This window comes from Maniola hyperantus, chromosome 3 (assembly GCF_902806685.2).
Source record: "Maniola hyperantus chromosome 3, iAphHyp1.2, whole genome shotgun sequence".
In the NCBI taxonomy this organism is placed as follows: domain Eukaryota; kingdom Metazoa; phylum Arthropoda; class Insecta; order Lepidoptera; family Nymphalidae; genus Maniola; species Maniola hyperantus.
Genome location: NC_048538.1, coordinates 7,766,224 through 7,779,132, shown reverse-complemented (window position 1 = coordinate 7,779,132; position 12,909 = coordinate 7,766,224). Strand labels below are relative to the sequence as shown.

At 37.2% G+C, this 12,909-nt stretch overlaps 2 protein-coding genes across 2 annotated transcripts; one reads left to right on the top strand and one right to left on the bottom strand.

Moving 5' to 3' along the window:
• The first annotated feature begins 168 nt into the window (after nucleotides 1-168).
• LOC117996629 (uncharacterized) lies at nucleotides 169-2,252 on the top strand. The gene is made up of 3 exons (XM_034984743.2): nucleotides 169-577; nucleotides 945-1,351; nucleotides 2,092-2,252. Exons 1-3 carry the CDS (start codon nucleotides 422-424, stop codon nucleotides 2,162-2,164), a joined length of 636 nt encoding a protein of 211 aa, XP_034840634.1. The 5' UTR covers nucleotides 169-421; the 3' UTR covers nucleotides 2,165-2,252.
• Nucleotides 2,253-6,856: 4,604 nt separating this feature from the next.
• On the bottom strand, nucleotides 6,857-8,569 carry LOC117996626 (malectin-A). Its single transcript, XM_034984740.2, has one exon. It carries the CDS (start codon nucleotides 8,362-8,364, stop codon nucleotides 7,570-7,572), a length of 795 nt encoding a protein of 264 aa, XP_034840631.1. The 5' UTR covers nucleotides 8,365-8,569; the 3' UTR covers nucleotides 6,857-7,569.
• Between the last annotated feature and the right edge of the window lie 4,340 nt (nucleotides 8,570-12,909).

The window sequence follows — 12,909 nt, the reverse complement described above, 5'->3', positions numbered from 1 at the left end:
CTTTCTCAATAGGTATAAAAAATAAAATATAGACGTACCTATCTGTAGACCTATAACCCACAGAGTACATTGAATCTATAACCCTATAACCTAAGATTATTGAAAACTAAGAAGAGATAGGTAAGTTTGGGTTTAACAAATAAGTAGGTACCTAGGTAGGTAGTACGTGGCTATTGATTGTTTATTTTACCGTAGTAGTTTTACAAACCGTTTGCGATCTTTACGCAATCCGACGACGCAATGCACTAGCGGAGGCTATCGACCTTCTCACGGTTACTTGAATTAACTGTTATGTTGATGGAAATAACTTGGACCACAAAGCTCGCAGGGCGGCAGGCAATACGGCCCGGCCAGTTGCGCAAGTTCGCGGGACTCGATCGGAACGGAGTTATTACAAATTCAGTATCAACAGGTTTCCGATATGTTTGTCATAATAAACCTCCTTTGTGTTCTCGTATCGAGCTATGCAGATTTGTCACAATATGACCAGCGGCAAACAGGAGATGTTAATGTCCAGGTCGACCTTAAGGATGTGCAAATTTATGCCATTCTGAAAGGCGACAAAGAAGAATATGTGGTGAGATACGTTTTCTTATATAGTGTATTTTTTAGGCTTAGCTCTTTTCACCACAATTAAGTACCCATACCTACCTATAATTTAAGACCTAGATAAGAAGGCATACTTACTAATTTTATTTAAAACTCAGATTTTCTCAATTCTTGTTTTAACAAAGTTAAAGTAGGTAAGTACTTAAATTCAATACAATTAGGCTGATGATGATGATGATGATGAGTGAAAAACCCATATGTAGAATCTCCACCAAATCCAAATAAAATGAAAATCTTAGATCTACTGATACTTTATAGAATAGGGCCCGGTCAGTCAGTTTTGCTAGTTCTACCTATTTTATACCATAAAACGAATGATAATATTTTGTTTTCAGGATTATGACTACGCTTACGATTATTCAGAATTAACAATAAAACCACAGAATCGCACAACGCCGAAACCATTTAACGGTACAAGTGCAACAACTACGACCGAGCGAATTGTTACAGAAGATATTTCCACAAGTAATAATTCTACAACGGTGCTACAAGAACACACAGTTGCGCCGGTCAATAATGAATTGACGACTTTATTCACTGCTGCTACTGGCGCTCCAGATAAAGATGACAGTACCACGACTGTGAGAACTTATCCTCACATCACATCTGAACATAATATTGGGACGGTTAAGGACGTAACTGTTCCGCCCACTCATGGCCCTACCCGTAAAAACTGTAGAAAAGGATACGTTTTGAATAAAAAAGGGCAATGTCAACTCAAAATGAACACTACTGAAAATGCGTAAGTAAAATAAATAATTTGATTCACTTAATAAGTATCCGTTGTCCAACTAAAGTATTAGACACTAATTTGGACTAGACAATTTAACAAGCTGAAATGGCAATGGCATGGCAGTGGGTAAGCTACGAGTATGTCTGTCTCAGAACCGATTGCTATTGAGGCACACGCGTGGAGTCTGGACTGGAGACCGCCTGTCCGTTGGACCGACGACCTTAAAAAAATTAAAGGAAGTAGGTGGACGAGAAAGGCGGAGGACATAGTGTGTGATGCGGGTGGTGTGCGCTTCAAAGTTCAAAACGTATAGAGTATAGGTACCTACTCTATCCGCGGAAAGAAGTTAGTATAACACTCTCTCTGTTACGTAATTCCATACAAATGATAGAGACCAAAATCTTAGTGGGTGTTAACCATTTTAGTCACCACCCAGTCACAAACATGTTTTTAAAAACATTCGAAATCATTTTTTTAATTAGGTACAGGTACGACTTGTTGCTTAGGTACCTATTTGTAGGTATAGCCTATAGGCCGTACAAAATGACTTTCACGCCTCATTTTAACTCTAATGAACTCTAAGTATAAGTCAAATATCTGTCAATTATCATGTCAAAAGTTAATGTTCCGTACTTTTGACATGATAATTGACAGATAAAGTAAAAATGGCACGTGAAAAATAATTTCTTACGCATGACAAGTAGTTTTTTTTTACGTTTGTTGAGCTAATACTATGTTTTACTTTACAGGTTATTAAGACTGGTTAAATTATCTCAAAAATTGAAACTAAGAAGAGAAAACAAGAGTAATGAAAACTCCTAAATTTATCCTACCTATCTACTGAACAACATTTTAAAGTGGTCGTAGTTAGTTCGTACCAACAAGTGATGCTAATGTTTAAGACTGCAATATACCTACAATAAATGAATTTAGCATAAAATTTAGTTTCCATTTTTCTTTCCTATTGACTAAACTAGCTGATCTCGACCTTGTCCCCGCGCGGGGATTCAGGTTTTTATAAATTCGTCAGGAACTCTGCTTTTCCGGTTTAATAATTATTGTCTCCAGTATGCAAGCCATTTCTGTGCCGATTAAGTTGTTACTTGTTGAATCGTGAAAAGGCAACAGTATACAGACACTTTCGCAGTTATAAATAAAAAAATAAAAAAAATAAAATGTTTTTATTTCGACCAACAAGGATCATATTGGTGTTAGTAATTACACAAAACTTAAACCTAATTGTTAGTAATTATAAATATTAGTGTTAGTAATTACACGAAACTTAAACCTATTTGTTAGTAAAAAATCTATAACTATTTAAATTAGGACAGGATCGATTTGCCAGCACGTGAATCATACAACAGTGATTCAAGTACTGGCAGTCGATCCTGTCAGAAAATACCTTCAGGAGGCCATTGGGGCTGGACCGGACTCTACGCAACAGGGATGTGCACCGCTTTCGCATAGTAGTATAAAAACAGTCTACATGCGCCTCGGCGAACATCCCTGACGCGCTGCAGAATCTGGGCAGCCCCATCAGCATCCTGAATGCATTATTATATTGTACACGCAGGGCATTGTACTGCTTTTGCGTGTAATCGATCCACAGGCTGCTCGTGTAGAAGGAGGTGCAATATGCTCTGAAAAGAGTGATTTTGACGGCTACAGAACAACGAGCAAACCTGCGGACGATCATGTTCGCCCTAACAGACAACGCCCTGCGTTCTCTCTCTATATCTGCATCGTCTTTCAGGTCAGAGGATATAACATGCCCCAGGTATTTAAACTGCTCCACTCTCTTTAGTGGAGTCTCATACAGCTTTATAGGTGGTACAGTGGGAGGAAGTGTTTTTCCCCTGGCCTGAAAGACCATGCATTCACTCTTCTTGACATTGTAGGTCAAGCCGTGACTGTGGGCATAGGTCTCACAAATGCCCAACAGTTTCGTGATACCACAGACAGACGCACTCAGCAACACCAAGTTATGATATCTACTTAAAATGGATAGGTAAGCAACTTTGACTCAAGTCGATAAATGGATAGGTGATCGACTTTGGAGTTGGCACCGAATTAGCTCATCCCTCCTGGGTTATGATGTTCAAAAATCCCGTGGGAACTCTTTGACTTCCCAGAATAAAGATCGGCCAAGTACTTGTCAGACTCGCGCACCGAGGATTCTGTACACGGGTATTTTTTTCGACATTTTGCATGATAAATCAAAAAGCTATGCATAAGAATAAATAAAAATCTGTTTTAGAATTTACTGGTAAAACCCATATGATACCTCCACTTGATATAAGTAGTTATCTTACTTTGGAAATACTAATTATTTGTTCATGAACACATTATTTTTGGTGTAACCACAAATTCACGTTTTTCGGATTTTTTCGTTAACTTGTGCTGTAAGACCTTCGTTCACAAACAAACCCTTATAGGATCACTTCGTTGTCTGTCTGTCCGTCTGTCGAGAAATCCCGTTGACCTAGAATCATAGGTATACTTACCTATCAGCCAAATTTCATGATTCTAGGTCAACGGGAAGTACCCAGTGGCGTGCAGGTCATAGAGGCATAAATGCACTGCTTACCCCAGTTGTAATAGCTCAATGCATATTTTTCATTATGACCTGCCAGTGAACAGGCTCCTATTTAACTAGTGCCTACCCTGGCTTTAAACCCTGTGCACGCCACTGGAAGTACCCTATGGGTTTTGACAACGAAGTGATGCTATAAGGGTTTCTATTTACCTTTTGAGGTACGGAATCCTAAAAATAGCTTATGTCCGTCTCCAGGATGCACGCTGTCTCTGTACCGTTACTAATTTAGTTAACATAGTTTCTGACGATCTCCTTGGCGCAGTGGTCTTGTTAGTGGGAGGTCACGGGTTTGATTTCCGGCAGGGGCTTGGAATCTAATAATTTCCAAATTTCTGGTCTGGACTGGTGGGAGGCTTCGGCCGTGGCTAGTTACCACCCTACCGGCAAAGCCGTACCTACCACCAAGCGATTTAGCATTCCGGTACGATGTCATGTAGAAAACGTCGACTAAACACGCGTCAGTAAAGCCGGGTGTGAGTCTTTTAACGCTAAAACAAAGGGGTATGGTTTATAATTAATAAAAATTGGCATTCCCTTCCAAGTTAGCCCGCATCCATCTTAGATTGCATCATCACTTACCACCAGGTGAGAATGCAGTCAAGGGCTACCTTGTATCTGAATAAAAAAATAACGGTCGAAATTGATAATATAATAATAATAATTAATCAATGTTATCTACAATCTCTCGATAGGTTACTTAGAAATGTTGTGATCATAAAATGTATCGTTTTCGTCGCTAGGGACAGATTACGAATATATTTATTCGACTGATACCTACATTGATTATTATTATTAATTTCGACCGTAAACGGATGGGCCGTGAAAAGGAATAGGTAGTTTATTTAAAGTTCATGACGGACAGATAATACTTCGCGTAGATACTTACCTAATTATAATATTAAGTGCGCAGATTAATTAGTATGCATTAAGTACCTAATGCCTACCTACTTAATACTTATGATAAAAGTAACAACTTACCTATGAACTCACTGATAGCATAGTACTATTATATCTTGTGCTGATAGGCACGAATAGAGCGCGACAGGTCGAGATAGCAATCGAGGTGAGGACGCCCTGCACACCCCCCGCGGGTGTGAGGGGCGTCCTGCCGCCTCATACCCCAATTGCCATCTTGACCTGTCGCGTACTATAGATACCTACCTAGCGCATTTTATTTCGCGCGAAATAATAATTTGCCACTTTACCAGTAAGCAGTAGTTGTTAATTTGAAAATTAATCCAGGTTTTAGCATTTTAGACATGACAGTAAAAACAAATCAAGTTTCAAATAATTTATTTACATAATATTATGTGCATCTGCAAAGAATAGTGCTTATAATATATTCGTAAATAATTTTAGGGTAGAGACATGATTTAAGTACCTATTTATCTAATGGTCGAATGTTCTCTATTCAAGTTGAATGCTAGAATTGTAATCTACAAACAAAATTAATAGTCTGTCGAAATGTAGGAATTTAACGCGGGAAAATGGCGGCAAATTAAAAAAATAGATGGTCTATCTGTGCCTGGAATAGGTATTTGATAAATGGATCTCTCTTAAAATGTTTTAACTGTAATTTTCGTACTTTTTTAGTTAAATCAACAATTTAAAATGGCAAACTTAAAACTAACAGTGGACGTGGATTATACGAATTTTGGAAGACTAGATGGGCTTCCAATTCTTAATAGTTCCTATGAAATAATTTATTTTTGACATCTCATCATGCCAATTCTATGTGTTAAAGCACTTTACACACCAAGCCGCGGGTTCAGCGGGGCTAACTCGGCAGGTTAGCTCGGAGACTATATGACGTCCCAAATCGGAACAACTTTGCTAACGAGTCTTGCAGTTAGTGATACTCTGTGAAAGCTGGCGGGAATTTGAGGGAGTGGAGCGCAACCCGCCGGGTAGCCCGATCGGGCGGCACAACCGTTTCGAAAAAAGCGCCGGCCCGGCGCGCCGCGGCGGCTTGGTGTGTAAAACACTATACTGATTTCTGCTATGGAGGTTTCCTTAGCAGGCAACACTATTTAAAACTGGACTATTTTAAGAATACAGATTTTTAATAAAAACAGAATAATTTTATTGATGCTACCTGATTTCTATTCGCTGTACTTGTTGTATTGTATTGTTTATAAATGCATGGAAAAACATAATACAATGGGGCCGATTCTGTTGTACACAATCTCTAAACTAAACTAAAATAACAGGTCTAAATCTAGTGCTACCCTTTTCCGCAAGAAACATTATGACAGGGATAGCAATAGATTTAGACGTGTCATTTTAGTTTCATTTAGAGGTTGCGTACTAGAGAATTAGCCACAATATCGCAGTTAAGTGAACTTAATGAATTACAGTAGCCGGCAAGATATATTGTACATCAACCGAATGAGATTTCGGCTTTGTAGAGCGTTGTCTCTGTCACTCATACCTATGTGACATTTTATCGGTCTCAATGACAGAGTCAACGCTCTACGTAACTTCTATCTCTTTCTAAAGGCTGATGTACAATATTTCCGACCGGGTACTGTATAGAGATAGAACATATTTTTAAGATTTATAATAAATGTAACAAGTGTAAGGCTTATAAAAAGGAATCTTTATAAACCTTATCATGAATCTAAGAGATCTTTGGCATGCTCTTACCCCAAGTAAGCTAGAAGTATATATTATCCTATATGGGACGGGCACCAGCAATTTTTCATGATTTTGTACTATTAGGCTTGAGCTTAAATAGTTTAGGAAACATTGTAATAATTTTATAATTTACGGCCGAGTACTGAACCTGTTTAAGAACATCATTAGTATTATTATCTGTATTATGACATTTTGTAAATACAGCAAAATATTAAAAACAATTGCTTAACACCAGAGTTTATTGTTTCAGTATTTGGCTGTTCGTAAATAAAAATACAAAATGAAATTAAAAAAACAAAGCTATAATTTACAAAAATTTAAGACATACAGCATATGACAGACATAAATTAGATCAGTCAAAAACACTCAGTGGAAATATTAACAATCGTAATCAAGAAAGTGTAATTTTGTCATAATTTGTACTTGTTTATTTATTACATGTATATTCAGTACCGTACAATGAAAATGATTAATTGATGGAAATGTCTAGACGGTCACAACCGATTGTCTAAATATATAAAAGGAAAAGGTGACTGACTGATTGACTGACTGACTGATCTATCAACGCACAGCTCAAACTACTGGATGGATCGGGCTGAAATTTGGCATGCAGATAGCTATTATGACGTAGGCATCCGCTTAGAAAGGATTTTTGAAAATTCAACCCTTAAGGGAGTGAAATAGGGGTTTGTAATTTGTGTAGTCCACGCGGACGAAGTCGCGAGCATAAGCTAGTTTAATAATAAAAAAACATCTTGCTATAAGCTCTAGTTTGATAAAATAATTTTTACTGCAAGTTATTAGCTTTTATAATTTGATCCTAAACTAATAGATTCAATTCCTTTAAATGTCTAGACACTTCCTTAATTAATTTATAGAAAGATGTTCATATCTACCTAAAAGCATGGGTGAAAGCATTTTGCTTATAAAGTCAATGTGAAAATCTTTTGTTTGACTATTGACTGTTAGCATTTTTTCCAAAGTTAAATAAAATTTATAATTTGCAAAGGCAAAACAATAGTGGTATGAAAGCACCAATGGTGATGAAGACAGGGATGAGCACGGAGCTATCATCCAAAGAATAAGGGTCAGGTTGTTTAGGTCCACTTGCACGTCGAGATTGTGTACTCTTCTCCTCCACTTCTTCTCTAGGCTCCTCAGGATCTGCTTCGGGCCACACTATGGGTGGTAACTTAGGAACTTCATCAATTGTTCCTCTTACAACGTACAATGCATTAATCTTTGGATTATCTCTATAGCCTTTAATAAATTCGACTTTAATTTTTCCACCTCTTATGTCCGATTCTTCATCATTGTAATAAAGTTTACCATTCTTAATAGAATAAGGTACATACTCATCGTGAGCTACCCCACGTCCCACTTTGTCAAAAATGTCTAAATCAGCTACAATGGTATGATCTCCATTAAGAACTACGTCGAACACTTTCATGTTGGGTGCATTGAAGTACACCTCACTAAACTTTAGAACTAATACATAATCACCATCTTTGTTAGCTGGAATGTCATAACCGAAAGTACTGTGGTGATATCGTTCAGTCTGATATAATATTTCGTCCTTAGAATTGACTCTTCCAATCATAACGAGCTGCTTCCCGTAGTCCGAAGCTGTGCCCACTCTCCCCTGCAAGGGATCCTTCTCATAATGTATACCGTATATATCGGTGTGAGCTGGTCCACCTGCGTTTATTGCGTATATAATTTCCCCCAAACCGGTAGCACTTTGATATAAGCAAAAGCTTATTAGGGAAAAAGTTAAAATCAGAGACATTTCCTTTGCGATTTTAATGCTATTACATAAACAATCACAATATAAATAATCTGGAGTGGTCACATAAAACTCTTAGTACATTTTTTTACACAACTATTGTGATAAGCGAAACATTTGTTTATTTAAATTACCGGCAAGTTTCTCCAAATTCTAATTTCCATCAATAATTTCCTAGCAAATCTAGCAATGCCATCTCATCTCAACACATACCTACACATTGACATTGATTGACACTTGACATTCACATTTGACAATGACAACGACTTTTGACCATTGACACTGAGTGTTGCCAGACGATGTGCGGAAAAAAATTTCATTTTTCTCGCAAAGGCTGATGCCTGGCTGTCCAGTGTGCAAATGCAACTATTAGCAAAGAGTATATAATCACCACGTTTTAGGGTTCCGTAGTAAACAAGGAACCCTTATAGTTTCGCCATATCCATCCATCTGTCCGTCCGTCTGTCCTCGGTTAATCTCAGAGACTATTAGTGCTAGAAATCTGTAATTTGGCATGGGTATAAATATTAATCACGCCGACAAAGTGATAAAATAAAACTGTGATAAATATTTTTATTAGGGTGCCTAGCTCCCCTACTATTTTTCGATTTCTGGATCCATTTGTAAAATATGATGTTTTAAAGTGCAAATTTTTATTAGAGTCAAGTGTCCCCCCCCGCCCCTCTATCAGCCAAATGGTAGAAGTCGGGCGAGCATAATAAAAGAAACTGAAGCTCGCGAGACTTCAACATTCATACTCGTGTAGTAGAAAAAAAAGTTATTTTCTACTTTGTAGTGGTTTTGGAAGTCGGTTTTTTAAATAATTATAAATGGTAATATTTTTTGCCTACCCTTATCAACATGTTCCCGTAGCCATGCTTAGCTCTGTAGTGGCCCCAGGAGACGAAACTTGTTGTTTAAACTTGTTGCGGAAACTTGTTTAAGAAACTTGTTGACAAAACTTGTTGTTGTAACTTGTTGCAGAAACATCAATTTGTATAGTTTTTACCACTAAAGTATTAATAATAGTATTAGTAATATATTACCTAAAAAATATTTTTACGATTGTTTAGCGGTGTAACACACCGCTATACTAATATTATAATAATATTAGAATAACAGTCCATTCATCATATTAAATTAAAATATTTTCATTGCTAATTAAACGGAAACTAATAGCAATCTTTATAGTCTAAATTGATAGGTAGTCTGTAATTGCTTATCCAAATTCAGTTTAAAAATTTGATTAATAGCGCTATCTGATTCCCGAATGTTTCTTTAACTTGTTTATTTTATAGAGCCGTGGTCGTATTGTAAGAAATGCAAGGGCGACTGAAAAAATAAAAATATAATCAGACAAATGGTGTTTGAATCGACCTGTTAAGTGATCCGTAGCCGCCACTTTTTCTTCTGTGTTCTGACCCCAAAAACGAGCAACACGTCGAAAATGTTGATTGTTGAAATATTACCTAGTATAGTACCTAAGTAACAAACAGTATTTTTTTTATGGCGTTGATAGATAGTCGACGTTATCAAATAGTAACTGAAAAATACGTTTTTTTTGATCGGTTAGTGGATAATAATAATATGCCTGAAATTCTTGGGTACTTGCAGGTATTACCGACCTTTTTAAAGCGATTTAAATAATTAAGGATAGGTACTGATTGCTGTCACATTTATTTTTTATTACCATAAATGCTTCCAAATAAAAGAGTATCTTATAATAAATACTTAAATACTAATATAATAAATGCGAAAGTGTGTCTGTCTCTCTGTCTGTCTGTCTGCTAGCCTATCACGGCCCATCCGTTCAACCGATTTTAATAAAATTTGGTACAGATAAGGCATCCCGTGGAAGGACATATGCTTTTAATCCCGGAAAATCAAAGAGTTCCCGCGGGATTTTGAAAAATGTAAATCTAAGCGGACGAAGTCGCGGGCATCAGCTAGTAATAAATAATTAATGAAGTGAACAAGTCGATTGTTGCTAAATACAGAGTCCGACCCATAGCACGTGCTATGCTGCTATTACCGGTTTTGCATGAAGCTAATACCGACTGTAAGGAATTGATACAGTTTTATCCATACTTCCATACTAACATAATTTATACGAATGTAGGTATGTCTCTCTGACTTGACGATTTTAATATGACTCTCCGATTTTAATGAAATTTGTGTACAGAAATAGCCTGCATCCCCTGAAACAGACATAGGTTACTTTTACCCGACTGCTGCGAATCCCCAATGGGGTTATAAGGAACTTAAATGTTATTTTGACTTGTATGTACTCCTACTACATACATACATACACACATACATAATATATATGAATGTATGTATAGTACGCCACAGGACAAAATCAGAGTATTTTAACGTCAAAGGGGTTGTACCTACATTGAAATTACCGATTTTGAAATTTGAAATCAGAATCGGATGTCATGTCATGTAGGTACCTACAAGAAGAAAAGACCTCAATTTTGTTTGTAGAGATTTTTTATGAGCTACTCCTCCATATAAAAATAACAAGTAGGTAGGTACCTAAGTATAGGGTCTATATTACTTTACTCTATGGTATAGGTACGAAAAATTTATCTGGGCGCTGCTAAAGAGTATGTTGCGTGGCTCTTAATGTTACCAAAACATTTCGAATGCTAAAACAAATACTTACTTTCCTTACGGCTATAATTAATCTAAAATGATTAATCAAAGTGCGAGATGGAATCTATTGCTGGAAATTATACTCTATCTACATGATTTTTAAGTTGTGTACTTTAGTAAATGTTTATAGTCAGTACCTACCCATATTATAAATGTGAAAGTGTGTTTGTTTGCCTGTTGGGTCGTTGTTTTATCCTTCAATCACGTCGCAACAGAGCAACGGATCGACGTGATTTTTTGCATGAGTATAGTTTAAGACCGAGTGTGACATAAGCTACTTTTTGGCTCGGGAAATCAAAGGGTTCTCACGGGATTTTTAAAAATCGAAATTCACGCGTACGCAGTCGCGGGCATCAGCTAGTAGGTAATAAAATAAAAACACATAGTGTCCGGAAAGACATTTTACTTGACAAGTAAAATGTCTTTGAGTGCCCGAGACATGGGTTAGGTTTAACCACGGTTTAACTCACTTATGGATGGGACTTCGAAAAATCCTTTCTTAGCGGATGTCTACGTCGTAGTAGCTATCATACAATCAGCATGCCATTCAGCCCGATCCGTGCGGTAGTTTGAGCTGTGGGTTGAAAGATCAGTTAGTCAGCTTTTCATTTATATATTTAGAAAATTACTAGTTTTTTCATGATTTGGTTTTTGAAAATCATAGGAAACCTTCATTCTGACGAGCCAACATATAGTGCTTTTCATTTAAATTGGTTACATATAAAACAGAATAAGTATAATCCGCGACAGGTTGAGATGGCAATCGGTATGACGCGGGGAGATGCCCCGCACACCCACACGTCACCCGCGTTCGTCCAAACCGGGTTAGCGCGACGGCTGTGCGGGAGTGCGACGACTCGAGCCTGGCACACTCTAGCATAAATCATCCCTATACGTACGTTGCCTACGCCACCGATATCGACGTATAGGAAGAATTCGGACCTTACTGCTCCTATGCAATTCAATAATAAAAAATAAAAAAAAATAAAAAATAAAAATAATGTAAAAAATAACCCATAACTCCATACATTCAAATCTGTTCGGGCATTTAAAAGTTATGGTGAAATAAAAAAAACTCACATACAGACATACATGAACCCTGAAAACATCACATTCCTTTTTTCGGACAGTCGTGTAAAAATGCCTACGACTAGTGGCATATGCTACGCTGCTGAAGTAGGTTCGTAGCATTTACCAGAAACGCTACGAGAAAAGCTCTCCTTGCCCATACGAGCGATGATTAAATTAATGGTAGAATAGACCGACCGTAGTGAATATATGGTGCGTACGCGTAGGGCTTGCTATAGACATAGTACATTTTTTGTATCATTTTGGTTTGTAGTTGTACATTCTCCGTCGTAAATGCCCGACGTGTATCACGATCGTTAAAAGTTAGGACGCTTTGATAGGCTGACGATCCCAATTCCTAACTTAACATTCATGATACACGCCAGGCTTTTACAGCGGAAATACGAAACACAAAAATGAAACATAGGTATTATTACATTGGTACTTACGTGAACTGTCCGTAACACCGTATGGAATTTAAAATGAGTACTTTTGTTATGAATATTTTACTTCGTAATTACAATGCCTATAACTTTTGTATTTATAATATTTTATTAGAATAGAACAGGTATATTTCGCGCACAACCTGCGCACTAACCCGGTGCGGGCGAACGCGGGTGACGTGCGTGTGTGCGGGGCGTCCCCCCACCTCATACCACGGTTGCAATCTCGACCTGTCACGGAGATCTATCTCAGAATATCTATCTATCTATATATCTGTTGGAGCGAACAGAATAATGGGTAAAAGTTTGGTGTTTTCTTCAATTCTAAAGTATTATGTATAGATATTATTTTGATTTTTCCTGAAATTTGATGACGTGT